Source organism: Vulpes lagopus, chromosome 10 (genome assembly GCF_018345385.1).
Source record: "Vulpes lagopus strain Blue_001 chromosome 10, ASM1834538v1, whole genome shotgun sequence".
NCBI lineage: Eukaryota > Metazoa > Chordata > Mammalia > Carnivora > Canidae > Vulpes > Vulpes lagopus.
The window spans coordinates 90357729-90374297 of NC_054833.1; the positions used below are offsets into that span (position 1 = coordinate 90357729).

General features: G+C 48.5%; 1 protein-coding gene across 8 annotated transcripts in view; it reads left to right on the plus strand.

Moving 5' to 3' along the window:
- FANCA (FA complementation group A) overlaps positions 1 to 16569 on the plus strand; it is a 58851-nt gene that overhangs the window by 42102 nt on the left and 180 nt on the right. For 6 of the 8 annotated variants that reach the window (XM_041771165.1, XM_041771158.1, XM_041771160.1 and 3 more), the window contains 16 exons: positions 247 to 343; positions 2236 to 2412; positions 4058 to 4131; positions 6138 to 6266; positions 8250 to 8331; positions 9869 to 10035; positions 10561 to 10666; positions 11798 to 11857; positions 12000 to 12104; positions 12822 to 12934; positions 13725 to 13863; positions 14929 to 14991; positions 15233 to 15335; positions 15731 to 15806; positions 16058 to 16214; positions 16337 to 16429. In XM_041771165.1, coding sequence (XP_041627099.1) covers positions 247 to 343; positions 2236 to 2412; positions 4058 to 4131; positions 6138 to 6266; positions 8250 to 8331; positions 9869 to 10035; positions 10561 to 10666; positions 11798 to 11857; positions 12000 to 12104; positions 12822 to 12934; positions 13725 to 13863; positions 14929 to 14991; positions 15233 to 15335; positions 15731 to 15806; positions 16058 to 16214; positions 16337 to 16429 — 1741 coding nt within the window. Of the gene's footprint in view, positions 1 to 246; positions 344 to 2235; positions 2413 to 4057; positions 4132 to 6137; positions 6267 to 8249; positions 8332 to 9868; positions 10036 to 10560; positions 10667 to 11797; positions 11858 to 11999; positions 12105 to 12821; positions 12935 to 13724; positions 13864 to 14928; positions 14992 to 15232; positions 15336 to 15730; positions 15807 to 16057; positions 16215 to 16336; positions 16560 to 16569 lie in introns of those variants that run through there. The other 2 variants (XM_041771159.1, XM_041771161.1) reach the window with 2 other exon arrangements.

Here is a 16569-nt window from a genome sequence, read left to right on the forward strand (position 1 = left end):
AGCAAGCCCTCACTTGCACAGTCTGTCCATTGGTGTGTTTTCTGTGTCTGTGTTGTGAGTGTGGACAGAGCTCAGACTCACACATGTGACACATGGGCCAGTTCCTGGGGGCCCAGGAGACCAACCCTCAGGCCCTCTGGTTTAGGATGCAGTCAGTTCGCTTTTGTGAAATTCACATTTGTTTTTATTTCATCCCGTATTTTGCATGCATCACATTTCTACATTGTTTTTGCTTCCTACTTTCAGATTTTGTACAGCAGCAATTTCTTACTCCTTATGTAAGTCTTCTTCCCAGTCAAAAGATATTTTGTGCAGCTGCTTATCTCCAGCCCTCATGAAAAAGGTAGGTCTGTCCAGTTCCTTGTCTACATTCTGCGAGTCTCCATTTTCAGACAGGCTTCCCACTGAAGCTCCAGCCTTCTGCTCTCTCCTCACCTGTGTCTGTGGACAGCTGTGCTCTGTTTATCACACTGTGTCTTGGGAGCCACCTCAGCTGTCTGCTTGGCTGAACATGCCTTTCCTTCTGTTCCCAGAGTTAGGATGAAGGGGTATAAAATAACAAAAACTACAAATGTCCCTCCTTTTCAAAAAAAATAAATAAATAAAAGTAGATGTATTAGAAGATAAGTATTCATGGAAAATATATTTATTTATTTATTTTTTAAATTTTTTTAATTTTTATTTATTTATGATAGTCACACACACACACACACACAGAGAGAGAGAGAGAGAGAGAGAGGCAGAGACACAGGCAGAGGGAGAAGCAGGCTCCATGCACCGGGAGCCCGAGACGTGGGATTCGATCCCGGGTCTCCAGGATCGCACCCTGGGCCAAAGGCAGGCGCTAAGCCGCTGCACCACCCAGGGATCCCGGAAAATATATTTCTATTTAAAGAATCATTCTGAATTTTCTTGAAAGACTCCCCTCATCACCAGAGAAATTTATTTTTTTATTTTTATTTTTTCTTAAAGATTTTATTTATTTACTTGTGAGAGACACACAGAGAGGCAGAGACACAGGTAGAGGGAGGAGAAACAGGCTCCATGCAGGGAGCCCGATGCAGGACTTAATCCCGGGACTCTGGGATCATTCCCTGAGCCAAAGGCAGATGCTCAACCACTGAGCCACCCAGGCGTCCCATTACCAGTGAAATTTAAAGATTTTATTTAATTGAGAGAGAGAGAGAAAGGGAGCACGAGTGGGGGGAGGGGCAGAGGGAGAGTCTTAAAGCAGATTCTTATTTTTTTTTTAAGATTTTATTTATTTATTCATGAGAGACACAGAGACGCAGAGACATAGGCAGAGAGAGAAGCAGGCTCCATGCAGGGAGCCCAATATGGGACTCGATCCCGGGATTCCAGGATCACGCCCTGGGCCGAAGGCAGACACACTCAACCGCTGAGCCATCCAGGTGCCCCTTAAAGCAGATCTGAACTGAGCATGGAGCCCGAAGTGGGTCTGGATATGACAACCCTGAGATTATGACCTGAGCCAAAATTTAGAGTTGGATACTTAACTCACTGAACTACCTAGGCACCCCAAGACCAGAGAATTTTAAAGATGTGTGTTAGAAGCCTTCAGTGGCAAAAGTGAGGTTGAAGTTAGAAAGGAAACCAGTGTTATTCCTTTGGTGGAGTTTTAAGGGACATCTTGTGAAGTTCAAATGCAGATCTCATTCTAGGCTCCACATTAGAAACACAGAAGTCCTGGCTGTGCCCATGGGTTAAGTGGGGTTTAGGCATACCTGTGCTCTCATCATAGGTGTTGAGGAACTTATCCCAGGTGCCAACATTATGAAGCATGGAACAGAGATGAGAGGTGGTCCACACGGGGATGCCTCCGGTCCCCCCTTGCCTGATTCTGAAGGGTGTCCCAGTGCCCTCTCTAGGTCCCTTCAAGCAGTGTGTGGCTCAGTAAACATGGGGGAAAGTCTCAGCTCCCAGTGGCAACAGGATTTTGCTTATCCAGGTGGCATCGTTTTTTTTTTACTGGAAACACTGATGCCAGCAATTCCATTGACTGCTGGAGGATTGTATGTGGCCACACTGTCCCGTGGAGGGCAGGTCAGAACTGGCAATTCCGCCTCCCAGTGTTGAGTCCCCTGGCACAGTTAGATGGCCCCTGAGATTTCCAGCCAGGGCTGGTCACAGAAATGCCTTCTGTGACTGAATGCTGGGTGCCCATAGGGTCTGCAGGCTGCCCTGCCACACACAGCCAGTTTATTATCTCTTCAGTTTCAGTTCATTTTATTCAGACTGCTGTCAGAAGCCCGAGGACCCCTGTCTCAGGAGGACACAGCCGGCCCTCCCTGGAAGCTCTTGTGCCTGCCCTCTGCAGACTGGCAGAGGGCCGCCCTCTGTCTGTGGAAACAGAGAACCTTCCAGGAACTGTTGCAGGAGAAAGAATTTCACGTAGGTCCAACTGCCCCTTATCCCTCGCCTGGTCCTAACTCATAGGGGTTTGTAGGTAGACATGGGGGTTTCCTGAGGACATGTTGGGCAGGCAGGTGGGCCTGACCGGATGATGCTGGACCAGTACGGCAGCACAGAAGTGGCTCTGATTGAAATCATTACTGGGATCACTGCAGATTCATGCATAGTTGTAAGAAGTAAGATGGAAGGATTGTTCCCACTCTGCTCAGTTTTCCCCAGCACTAACATTTTGTGGGAGATTTTAAGGGTGAATAAAAGCATATTTTAACATATCTGCCAGGCTCCAGTGTGGGGTTGGGCTTTTCTGAGCATAGTCTCTGGGAGCCTTGGCCTACTCCAGCCAAACATGCCTCCGTTACCACTCTGCTACTTTTTCATAACTTTTCATTTATTCCTTGAATGTTTGCTTTTTTTTTTTTTCTTTAAAGAAAAAACATTCTCAATTGTTTTATTATATATTCAGTTCTTTTATTAGTCAGTTATACTAGAGTAGGTGTGACAGTCTTTAACATAACAAGTAATGCTATAGGGAACTTGCTGACCCTTGCAGCCTAGGTATCTCCGAGGGCTGCTGTCCCTCTGTCTTTGGGAAATCATGGACATGGTTCTCTTGCTTATACATGGGTGTGTTCCTGACCAAAGAACTGCTCCATAGTGCCTGGTTTTGGTTTCTTTACAAATAGGGTGCATGCTGCACACTTCTTTCTGTGATGTGCTTTTTTACACACAGTGGGAGGTTTTGAGAACTCCATGTTGATGAGTGAAATTGTTCCATCAATTTTATTTTATTTTATTTTTAAAAAATATTTTATTTATTTATTCATGATAGACATAGAGAGAGAGGCAGGCAGAGACACAGGCAGAGGGAGAAGCAGGCTCCATGCCGGGAGCCCCACGCGGAACTCGATCCCGGGACTCCAGGATCATGCCCAGGGCCAAAGGCAGGCACCAAACCACTGAGCCACCCAGGGATCCCCGCTCCAACTATTTTAAAATAAGAAATATGCTATCCTGAATATTTGAAGGTTGTTATTAAATCAAGTGTATTTTTCAGTTACTTTGCCCAACTCAAGTGAACTAGAAAATTATCTCTTTCCTGGTGCTGTGGTACGGTTTGCAGATGCTGCAGGTTAATTTAGAACCTGGCCAAGTGCTGGAGGATTCGATTTATTTTTTATTTTTTTAGAAGATTTTATTTATTTGTTTATTCATGAGAGACACACAGGCAGAGGGAGAAGCATGCTCCCTGCAGAGAGCCTGATGCAGGACTTCATCCCAGGACCCCAGGATCATGCCCTGAGCCAGAGGCAGATGCTCAACTGTGGGCCATCCAGGTGTTCCTGGAGGATTCAATTTAAAAATACCCATTTGAACAGTTTTTGTTAGCTTCTTTCAGGTTTGTGTTAAAGCAATATCCAAATTCTTTGTCAGGCTTGGTGCCAGCCAGTCTGACAACAGGAAGCGGCATGAGAATAGAGAGCAGTATAGACACACCTGCCTTGCTATGTGGCTCTCGGCTACGATGTCTGACAGCAGCAGAACAAACAGCAGACAGTTACCAAGCTGACCTGTGATTTCTGTGTCCTATCCTCACCATGGTTTTCATTTGGTCCTTTTCTCTCAGTTAACTTACAGAGATTGGTTACAGCTGGAACTAGAAATTCAACCTGAGTTTGATTCTCTTTCAGATATGGAAAGGTAAGTGTTGAAAGGATCTGCCTTGGGGCGCCTGGGTGGCTCCGTGGGTTGAGCATCTGACTCTTGATTGTGATCACAGCTTAGGTTGTGATCTCAGGGTCATGGGACTGTGCCCTGTCAAGCTCCATGCTCAGTGTGGAGTCTACCTCTCCCTCTTGTCTCCTACTCTCCCTACCCCCTGTGCTCACGTTCTCTCTCTCTCAAATAGATAATATCTTAAAAATGGTGGTGTGTGTGTGTGGCGGGGGCGGGGGGTCGGATCTGCCCTTCGAAATGCTATAAGGTTTTCTACATTGTCTTAAAGTCTGAGTCTTACATTCTCAGTGTTCAGGTTTTTTTTTTTTTAATTTTTTTTAAAACTTTTATTTATTTATGATAGTCACAGAGAGAGAGAGAGAGAGAGGCAGAGACACAGGCAGAGGGAGAAGCAGGCTCCATGCATTGGGAGTCCGATGTGGGATTCGATCCCGGGTCTCCAGGATCGTGCCCTGGGCCAAAGGCAGGCGCCAAACCGCTGCGCCACCCAGGGATCCCTCAGTGTTCAGTTTAACGTACAACTTATGAGCAGTTTCATTCTTTTATTCCTTAATTCAAGAAACATTGAGTTTCTACTGTTTGTCAGGCACTTCTAGAATGTTCTTGAAACTGGGGGTGCATTGTGACGAAACAGTTTGCCTGCCTTTTTGGCACCTTTGTGTACATAGAAGCTCAGTGCGGTGCACCTCTGCCTTGACACCCTGGGCCCTGTTGCCAAGCAGCTGTACACAAGTATACACCTGAGTGGGCCTGAGGACAAACAGGTAGATAGTTAAAATGGGTTAGAGATAGGGATGAACACTCAGGACCCCTGACAGGGCTGTAAGAACCAGTCCCAGGGTGGGGATTGCAGGAACAGCAAATGTGCATCCCCTGGGTGGGAGAAGAGCAGGGAAGGCCAAGTGTGGTAAGGGGCTGCGGCGGGGTCCTGCTGGGGGAGCTTGAGAGGGTTCCCAGCTGGTGTGGCTGGCCTGTTTCCCTCTTGTGCATGGGAAGAGCACAGTGGCCAGCTGGGCACGCAGAGGGCTGGCAAGTGGTAAATCAAAGTCTGAGCCCCTGTGGGTCCTGCCACCAACTGTTCAGACCATCAGGAGGTGGGATGTGCTGTTCTGGGTGAGAGAGTGGGGTGTTGACAGGCCCCTGGGTGTTGGGGTGCAGAGGTCAGGGAGGGAATGTGCTGTAGATAGAATGGAGCTGATGTGGCACAGGAGCCCCAGGGGGTAGCCAAGGGCAGGAGTCAGCGTGAGTTGCCCTGAGCCACTGTCCCTGCGTGGCCAGAGATGCGTCTCACATGCATGGGATGCTGTCTCGTGGTGTCAGGTTGTAGAAGGAGCCAGTAGAAATAAAAAACACTGCTTTTCCAAGATGGAGATTTGCCTCCTCCTCGGGTCTGTGCCAGTGTGAGAGCTTTCTGCAAGGGTTCGCGTGCCCTGGGGTCTCCCCTATTTTCCCTTCTCCTCCTGTTCTATTTTCAGTAGGAAGAGAAGGAATTCATTTCTAGTATGAGGATCCATAAGAAGCATTTCTTACCCCCAGCTCACTGTATGTGGAATTGTGCTTAGACCTTTTCTTTTCTAATTGCACAAGTCACAGTCAGATGCATTCTGTACAAGGGTAGACGGTGTGGGTGGAGCACCATCCCTTTATCACCTGTTCCTTGCCCACTCCTGGGTATATGGATCATCTTCCTTGGGCTTGGCTCCTTCTGTCAGTGGTTCTCTGGCTGAGGCTTTCACTTAGTACATCATCAAGATCTTCTGGACATTTTTGCTGGTGGACCTTGGGATAATGACCCAGGGAGGTGGCCCCTGAGGGTGCCTGGATTGTGGTAGAGGGCCTTCCTATACCTCCAAACCCTCAGATCTAACCCCCTGCCATTGTTGTGCTCCTGGCTCTGGGCTCATTTTTGGCCACAGGAAGCACTGGTTTGCAGGTCTTCTCAGCACATATCCTGGTATTTGCTGTTGCAGGTGGGACTTCCACCAGTGGGCAATCCATGAGCACTTCCTCCTCAAGCCCTCCGAGGCTGGGGGCTGCGATGGGGACATGCAGACAGCGTGCACAATTCTTGTCGACGTGCTGATAGACTTCTGCCAAAGGTTAGGAATACTGATGCCAGAAAGCATCATACTTTTAATTTTGTTAGTTCTCAGAAAGTTTTTATCTCAGTCTACTTTGTGTTATACAAAACACAATTAAACATATCCTGATAGCAAGTCTGAGTCTATTCGAAGTAAAGGTAAGCTTCCCGGATGCGTTTTCTTTGTGTATAGATTTGGCAGTGCCAGTCTATCTGCTTTGTCACCTGGCATCAGAGTGCGAACAAGTGGGCTGGCAGGTGGCAGGCATTGAGCGTGCCTAAAACACAGATGTGGGCTGGCTGCCATGGAGGCAGAGTTCCCTGTGTTTGTGTTCCTGCTGAGCAAGTCTGTATTAGTGTCCTTGTCTTCATGATTGTTGCGTCAAGATGGTGAATAAAATCAATTCCATTTTCCACATTTTAGGTAATATATTAAATCATAGAAAACAAATCTTGTTACCCCCTAAGAAACACAGCCTGTGCAAGTGGTTACTGAAGACAGTGCAGGACAGGTGCCTTTATGTCTCCCACTTCCCCTCCGTTCTCCACAAGGATCTGTAAACACCTAGTTTGCAAAAGTCACAGTACATTGCAGTACAGCTAGTAGCACTGGGCTTTTTACTTGCAGTGCTTAGTGGCTGGGAGCAACACATACAGTACCAGTCAAGCTGAAGTTGGGGCTGGTCCTCTTGTCCTTTGTTTTTCTCTTGGGAGGGAGAAATGAGTATGTGTGCTGCATTCCTTCCATTCCCCTCCAACTCTGGTAACCCTGAATCTACTTTCTGTGAAGTTGTCAATCCTAGACATTTCATATAAATGGAATTAGACAAACATGTGGTCCATTGTATCAGGCTCACTCAGAATAACGTTTTCAAGGTTAGTCTACCTTGTAGCATATATCAGAACTTCATTCTTTGTATTACTGAATAGTATTCCATTGAAGGATGGAGCACATTGTGTTTATTTATTAACTGATGGACATTTGGGTTTCACTTATTAATTATGAATAATTCTGCTACAAACATTTGTGGGTTTTAAGGATTTTGTTTATTTGAGACCAAGAACATGAGTGGGGGGCCAGAGGGAGAGGGAGAAGCAGACTCCCTGCTGAGGAAGGAGCCCGACGTGGGGTTCAATCCCAGGACCCCAGGATTATGACCTGAGCCAAAGGCAGATGCTTAACCATCTGAGCCACCCAGGTGCCCCTGCTATAAACATTTGTGTATAGACTTTTCCGTAGTCCCATGTTTTCCATGCTTGGATTATTTGTTCATTGCTAGTATAGAGAAATACAACTGATCTTTGTATATTGATGGCATGTCCTGCTACTTGGTGAAATTGTTTGCTTTAATAGTTTTTAATTGTGGATTCTTTACGATTTTCTGTGTACAAGATCATGTCATCTGTGAATAGAAATGGTTTGACTTTTTCCTTTCCAATCTTTTATTTCTTTTTCTGGCTAAACTGTTGTGGCTACTACTTCCAGTGGTATTGAATGGAAGTGGTGAAAGAGAAGAACTTTGTTTTATTTCTGATCTTAGGAGGGAAGCTTTCATCATTAAGTATGATGTAAGCTGTGGATTTTTCATAGATGGCCTTTATCAGATTAAGGAAGTTCTTTCTACTCCAAATTTGTTGAGTGTTTTTATCATGAAAGGGTATTAAATTTTGTCTAATATCTGTTTATTGAGATGTTTACATGTTTGGTTTTTTTATTCTATTGATAGGTGTGTTGACTTTAGGGTGTTGAACCAACCTTGCATTCTTAGAATAAATCCCACTTGGTTGTGGTACATAATTGTTCATAGATGTCACTAGATTGGGGTTGCTACTGTATTGTTGTAGAAGGTTTTTTGTTTGTTTTTTATTTATGACTGGGTGTCATTTGGCTCCCTGGGATCTCCTGGCTCTATGACAATACTCCACTCTGGAGCCAGGAGAAATAGGAACGCCCTGCACATCAGGAGATACTTAGGAGGCTTTTATTGTATTTTTGTTTCAGTTTGAGGAGTTACAACTGCTTGGAGAATTCTGATTTGGTTCTCAGCTGCACAGGAAATCGGGATATTTTTTCCAGATTGCAGGTGAGTTAGAAGATATAAAACTCACTGTTTCATGGCATTTGTGTCATCTGCTATTAAGATATTTATTATTGAATATCTTTTTTTTTTTTTTAAAGTTTTTTATTATGAAAATTTTTTTTATTATTACTTATTTATGATAGTCACAGAGAGAGAGAGAGAGAGAGGCAGAGACACAGGCAGAGGGAGAAGCAGGCTCCATGCGCCGAGAGCCCGATGTGGGATTCGATCCCGGGTCTCCAGGATCGCGCCCTGGGCCAAAGGCAGGCGCCGAACCGCTGCACCACCCAGGGATCCCTATTATTGAATATCTTAAGGCAGCTCAACAGAATGAAAAGTCACATCATACACATGATATACCAGACCCAGAGTGACAGTGTGTTCACCTCACCCGTGACTGTCCCCAAAATACAAAAGCTGTGGTGCCAGACCATCTCCAGGCTTAGGGACATTTAAAATTTGAAAGCAGAGGAAATTGAGAAGATACCAACTTTGGTAGTAAAATGGTTGCTATCCACAGTTTGCTGTGTTTTTGTAGCTCTTGGCTATTCCATGTGGATATTAGGCTCTGAGAAATAACGTAAATAGCCCTCTACTTGGCAAAGGAAGGCTAAGTTACTGTTCTTTCACAGGGTCACCTGGCACCTCCACAGGCTGGCGGGTTCTATTCACCAAAGCAAGTGCATTTAAGAGGGTGTGGAAATGGGGCTGTCGTTTTGAGGTGAAAAGTGCAGTGTTCAGCCAGAGTGCCTCAGGTCTAGTCAGGGCCATAAAGGTCAGACCCTGAGAGCAGGCTCTGAGGTCATAGGGCGGACCACGGCTCCCTTAGGTTTCCGTGTCCACAGTATTCTACCTTTGGAAGCGTTACGTGAGGCCCCACGTTGAAAGGATTGTGTGTGTGGATTTCACGCTTCCTGCTGGTGTTTCTGCTGATGTTCTGCAAGTGCTTGAATTGAGAGAATGTGGGGAGTGACAAGACCATGGAAGGTGTGGCCTGGGGCACTGGGAAATTTTACCTACAAGTGAATAACACATCCCACTAGAGACTTCCCAGCCCCACAACCCCTCATCCTGACCTTGGTCCTTCACATTCATCCTACCTGGCTATGGCAGGAAGAGGGAGTGGGGAGGGCAGACAGTGCAGCAGGGGTGATGTTGCAGTGCGGGCGTTTGGCTTGTTCTGCCTCTGCATTTACTGAGTGCCTGCTGTGTATATGCCTTATGTCTGAAATTCACCTGTGCGTGTTAGTAAAAACAGATGATAAATGATAAACTATTAGCTTTGGGAAATCTGGTAAAGGTGTTCTTTGTCCTATTCTTATTCTCTTTTTGCAAATTTTCAGTGATTTCCAAGTAAAAAGGCTTGTCCCACTCATGCCCAGCTCTTGGGAAACCTTTCTCCCAAGCCAGTCAACCCCATTTCAGAGTCCTGATTGGGGTGGAGAGTAAGCTCTGAGGACTTTCTGGCTTCACATCTGGGGATAAGCCCCTGGGACCAGCAATAAAAGTATGTGAATGTTTTGGTCTTGTTTTTTTCCAGGAGATGGCTGCTGACCTGGAGCAGGGCCCAGTAGCACCCCAGAGGTGCTCTCCTTCTCAGGGGCACTTCCTTTTCAGAGTTTTCCGCAGACGGCTCCAGGCCCTGGCCAGCGGGTGGGATGTGGCTGCCCGCCTTCAGAGACAGCAGGAGCTGCTTGTGTACAGATGGTACCATGGCACTGTGTGGAGTGTCTCTTTTGTCACGAGTTTTCTTCTCCATTGGTCATTTGTTTCTGGCCCCTACCCCCAGGCTGTGACTGCATCTTCTCCTTGGGGCTCCCTGGAGAGAGCAGGGTCTGAAGCTTTGGATTAATGCCTGCCTCTTCAGACCCTGGAGATTCACTGTTCAAAGATATAGCCTAAAGAATTCATGTTGAAATAAGGAAAACTGTGTGTGGTTACAGATACTCCTTATTTATGAGTGTGAGATCATGTAATCCCCTAGTTCTTGGGCATAGCTATGTTAGTCTGTGGTGCACCCTTTTGCCTATGGTGCAACTTAAGAATGGCTCTTAGAGTTGATGCTGTGAATGCTGACAGGGTGCCCTGCAGGCATGGGTGCTCAGCACGCAGCCCCAGGCGGGGACTCTGGTTCCCAGAGTAAGGAGGAAGGGTTGTTACAGATCTGAGTCTGAGCTCTCTGGGAGTGAAGTTAGGCTGTGCCATCACCACTGATGCGCTCCTCTTTGCAAGGATCCTCCTCGGTCTGCCCCCATCTATTCTCGTCGGCAGCCCCCAGTGCAAACAGCCGGCCACCCCTGACTGCACTGAATTCTTCCACTTGGTCAACTCTGAGCTGGTAGGTGTGGGGCAGCAACCTCAGGACACAGGGATGGGGTTGGTCTACCACTGAGGGCTGGCTCTTGAAAATTCACGGGTGCACCTGTGGTCACTTGGAGCCCACTGCTTCAGTGTGTGTGCAGACCGGCAGATTGCTGAGGGAAAGAACAGGAGTCCTGCTCCAGGAGCGAAGAGAGTGACCACCAGTGAGGTGCAGAGATCAGCTGTAACTCCCTTCCTCCAAAGCTTCAGCCCCCCCCCCCTTTTTTAAAGATTTTATTTATTCATAAGAGGGACAGAGAGAGGCAGAAACACAGGCAGAGGGAGAAGCAGGCTCCATGCAGAGAGCCCGATGTGGGACTCGATCCCCAGACTGGGATCACACCCTGAGCCAAAGGCAGACGCTCAACCGCTGAGCCACCTAGGTGTCCCAAAGCTTCAGTCCTTTCCTGGAGCTTTCCCCAGTGTTCAGCCATCAAGATCCAAAAAGTCTTTTAGACCAAGAATATCCATTTCTTTCCAGTTTTGACATTTCAGGAACACAAAAGCCAGTGATGCTGAGAGGACAGCCATTCCCACCAGTCGGCCCTGCTTTCTTCCATTGTACACCCTGTTCAGTGTCAGGTGCTCCATGATCTTACCCAGAAAAATGAAAGCCTACATGCATCCAGTCAGGGTCACTGAGGTCACCAGGAATAAGCACAGCTTTTACATGCTTCACAACAGCTTCTACCCCTGAAGATGTTTTTCCAGTCCTAAAAAATGCACAAATATGACTAGAGATGGAAGTAAGGTTCCATTCAGTCACACAGAGCTTTACAAGGTGACTCAGAAAGCAGAGAGGAGCTTTCAGTTCTCAGCAGAGGCCGTTGTCCTCAGAGTTCTCAGAAGGGGCTGTGCAGGCTGGCAGAATGGAGAACCCAGAGGTGGCAAGGCAAGTTGCCATCCCAGCAACAGTGCCATCAGGGAGTGCCACCCATGCCTCCCAGCCTGTGGCAGGCTGGAGGGGTCTGTCTGGCTGCAAAGAGGAACCACATCTGTGGTCAGCAGTGGTGCCGTGAATATCGCGAAAGCCTCTCGGCACATGCTGCCCTCACCCCCACCCCCAGTCCCGTTGGCTCTTTTCTCACTGGTCTGTGCTGTTTTGCAGAGAAACTTCTGCTGCCATGGAAGTGCCCTGACCCACGACATCACTGTCCACTTCTTCAGGGTAATTTTGTTGCCCTCTGCACCTCCCAGATGACCTGCTCAGTCCCCTTGGGCTTGACCCTCATACCCAGTGGTGCTTTGAAGCCGTGGTGCCTTTCAGGGACAGGTATGCTGTTGAGCTTATGGCATGTTCTCTCCTGCAGGGGCTCCTCAACACCTGTTCACAAAGCAGAGACCCCTCCCTGACAGCCAACCTGATCCTGACCACATGCCAGACTGAGTGCCCCATAGTTGTGACCTCTGCTCTGGTAGGTGCAGCTGCTTTCTCACGGTGCATCCGGGGCAGCATCCTAGTTCTTGTTGTTCAGGAGAAAATGAGGAACGGGGGCAGGGGGTCCACAGAATCCACCAGAAGGTAGGAAGACGGACTTCCCTGGCCTTGCCTGCTGGAAAGGAGTGTATCTCTGGGTCTACGTTGGCTGAAGATGCACTCAACTGAGGTTACGCCTGTTTCCTGACAGACAACTGTCAGAACTTGAGAAGAGAGGAGGCCCAGTCCCCTGCCGGCCTGACATACTCACATGGAGGGTGTGAGGTTACCATGGGTGCATTGCTGGCTTTTTTGGAAGTCGCGATAGCACACAGCTCTCCTAGTTTTTTTTTTTTTTTTTCCCCCTAGTTTTGTTATATAGAATTCCAGCCCCAGCAGCGGCTGGACTTGAGCTGCTGCAGCCCCTGAGCAGTTTGGCTTTACACTGAAGTCTGTGGCTCATTTGGGTGGAATTCACTGCAAAAGCTATTGTGTAAAACATCATGTCCTCTACAGAGGATAGTACCTTGTGGGATTGCCCTGAACTGTAAAGCAAGTACTTGAGACAAACATGAGCAGAGCTGGTGGGGTTAGCCAGCCTCAGGCAGGTCTCCAGTGGTCCCTCAGAGGTTCTGTATCTCGGCTGTCAGGACTGAAGACGAGTCCAAGTCTAGCCTCCCCTGACGCGCTCACTGGTGATCTTTCTCTCTGGAAGTTGTGGTGGCCACGCCTGGAGCCTGAACTTCATACCCGGTGGAGGAGATGCTTCCAGGGTCCACTGCCCCAAGAGCTGCAGAGGCTGTGGGAGGCCCAGCTGTTTGGCAAGAGGTACGTGGGACAGGGGAGGAAGCACAGATGTTCTGTAGAGCGTGCTCTAGGTTACCTCCATGAACCCCTGCGATACTACACAGGAGCCTTAGGGGCAAGCTGAGCAAGATGCACGTGAAAGAGGAAGTCTCCACCCAGCTCTCTAGCCCACCAGCCCCTTGTCTCCTCTCAGGTCCACACAGGCCTGGCAGTAGCAGCATCACGGGAATGTGTCTGAGGGGCAGGTCCCAGCCTGCCCAGCTGGTGGTCTGTGGCATGTGCTGGATGAGGGGAGAGCCGTGTCCTTAGAGGTAGTCAGGAGGAGCTGGTCCCACCCCGTCGCCTCCTATCCCTGTGCAGGGTCCCGAGTGCTCAGAATCCCAGAAAATAAGGAAACCCAAAATACACTACATTCCACTAATTTTTGGCCCTGTTTTTAACGTGCTGGGGAAACTTTCTGAGCATTCACTGCAGTCACAGCAGGGACTGAGCAGGAGGATTGTACCCAGAAGCCCAGGGGCTGGGTGGTAGACACCAAGTTAGAGTCCTGTGTCCAATGACCAGGTGTCTGGGTCAGACCCTACCCCCTCCTCACATCCACAGCATGGAAGCATGTTAGGGAATCGGGAGACGACCCTAAACCAACAATGAAGCTGACACAGGTCGTACGTAGGTCCCTTTGCGAAGCCAGGGGGAGCTGGGGGCCTAGACTTTGCTTCTGCTGCCCCCTGAAGTTGGGCAGGGCTGGCTTCCTGACAGCTTCAGGAGGAAGGACTGGAAGCTCCTATGCTGACACCTCTCTCTGTCCTAGCTGCCTCTCCTCTGACTTGGCATCCCCGCCGCCTGGCCCAGCCTGGGTCTCTGCTGCTGCACTACACTTTGCCATCCAGCAAGCCGAGGAAACCAGCATCAAGAGCCAGCTGGAGAAGCTCAACTGCCAAAGCGAGGAGGCAAGAAATGAAATTCTTTCACTTTTTTTTTTTTTTTAAGATTTATTTATTTATTCATGAGAGACGAGAGAGAGGCAGAGACATAGGCAGAGAGAGAAACAGGCTCCTCACAGGGAGCCTGATGCAGAACTCAATCCCGGAACCCCAGGATCATGACCTGAGCCAAAGACAGATGCTCAACCAGAGCCACCCAGGCATCCCTCATTTCTTTCTAGCAGGTTTGTTTTTAATCAGTGTTGAGATCAGCTGTGTTTCTTGGGGTGCATCTAGTGAACCATGCTTTTCCAAGGACAGATAGGAAGTATGGCATTCTTGTGACTTTTTACTAGGAATTAAAATTTGCCAGGTTTAGTATCATTTGACTCTCAAGTTTACTGGTAGAAAGAATACATGTTTAACCTTTTTTTTTTTTTTTTTTAAACATGTTTAACTTTTGATTCTGCTTGTTTTTATCCTCCCCACAACCCAGGCTGGGGCTGTCAGCTGCCCCAGGGACCTTCTCTGTTCTCCCACAGCCTTATTTCCCTCACCGCTCCCTGAACTAAACCATTTGTAAACTGAAAAGCCAACCTGTCACTCTGGACATACATGCCTGCTTTAGGTTTTGGTGATTTCAGTGGCTCCAAGCCTCTCAGGCCTGTGTGTGCTGAGGGGAAGTGTCCAGAGAGACCCCAGCCAACCTGGGTGCGCTCCAGGGAAGGTGGGAGGAGGTGGACTCTGGCCTCGAATCAGCATGGGACCTGTGCATTTATCTCTTGGGATCTTAGACACCGTTCTGGACAAGAAGCCCAGGAGCAGGGCTGGGCTGGGGCTGGCTCGCACAGTTTTCCCTTGCAGCCCCTCTTCCAAACTGTGTTTAAGGCACATAGAAAATGACTCAGTCAATAAGATATTCTCAAATTATCACTTGAAAATTTTCCTTCCTGAGAAGATCCACTTTTAAGATTTATGCCCTCTGCCTATAAATGTTTGGTCAAAGAACAATGTCGACATTTCTTAGAATTACTCTTTGAGGGTACAGCCTAGCTGATTTTCATGTTGTAAATGTACTGATTTTATTTGCAGCTGCTGGTTGTCCTGTTTTTCTTTTCCTTAATGGGCCTGCTTTCATCACATCTCACCCCACATGTAAGACCCCATTGGGTAAGGCAGGGTCTCTGGGAGGAGGAGAGCCCTGGAACCTTTGGAAGGGCTTGTTGGGAGTCCTGTGCTTGCAGAAGCAAGAACCCCTGGGTCCCTGGCCTATTCCTCAGTCACAACTCAAGACTCAACAAAGTGAGCAGAGGCTCTCTACTGGGCTGGAGGCCACACCCCTTCCCAGGGCAAGCCTGTCTACAGATAGTCAGCCTGTCTCTTTTGTGGGCCATAGGCTGTTGACTCCCTGAAGGCTGTGGACATCTGTGCTGAGATCCTGAGGTGCTTGGACAAGAGAAAGGTCTCCTGGCTGGTGCTCTTTCAGTTGACAGACACTGGTGAGAAGCCCCTGAGACTTGGTAGCAGGGGCTGGCCTGAGTAGGTCCTAGTTACCAGCAACATGGGTGACCCAGTAGAGGCAGGTTGTGGTCCCCACTTTTATTTAGTCCTCCTTCAGAAACTTTCAAGGGCTAAGTATTCACCCTTGGGCCTTAGTTCACTAACTCCTCTTTGGAGGTCTATCTTCACACCAAGTACGTAAACCACTAGGATAAATGCAGTACAAATTCCTTTAAATCACAGAAGAGTTGAGTGGAGTACAGGGGGTCCCAGGGTGCCACTAGGCCGTCCTGTGGGGATCTGCCTCCCTGCCTCTTCACCCTGGCATGAGGACTACACTCGTCACAGGCAGGCACCTGAGGTCCCCTGAGCCCACCTCCTCCTTTGGTTGCAGATGGTGGTCTGGGGCAAGTCCTCCTCCGCCTGGCCCCAGATCCATACGTCAGGCTGCTACCGTTTGCCTTCTACAGGTAAGTGCCCCTGCTCCTCTGGTCGGTGACTTAATACCATCTCTCTCTCTCAGTGAAGGAGTTCACACCCAGGCGGTTGTGTGGTCAGAGAAAGGGTGTCACTCCTTCCCCAATCCTGTGGGACCATTTTGAGTCTCCCTTCACATGGGAAAGATGCCTGTAACCTTGTTCCTCAGATGAGTAGCTGCTCTGTGTTGCCACTCACTTCTGTACGATCTTAAGAGCCATGTGCTCTCTTCTCTTACCTTCAGCCTTCTCTCCTACTTTGATGAAGACGCCTTCATCAGGGAAGATGCCTTCCTGCGCGTTGCTGTCGACATGTACCTAAAGCTGATCTGTCTCTTCGTGACTGGGGAGACAAGTGCAGTCTCAGCTCTAGCTGGCAGGAGCCAGGAGCTCCAGGGCCAGGCAGGTGACACCGCTCACATACCCATGCAGCCAACTCTCGTGGTACAGTGAGCAGGTGGGGGTGCATCATGACCCCTCACAGTATACTCCCTGACCTGTGGCTCTGCCTGTCTTCTCTCTAGGGTGACCCTGTAGGCTTGATAATAAAAGCTCGTCACTTTCTGCTGCAATCAATACCTAGGTGCCCAGAAAAGAGCTTTGCAAACATGGCAGAGGTAACACCCAGATCCTCAGTTGCATGTGTACTTTTAAGTCCAAATCACTGTTTAAACATTAAGTGCTGAAGACACTTGCATTGTGGCCACTCACCTGCAGGGCCATGGTTGCCAGCTTCTCTGCTGGCCCTGGGTGTCTG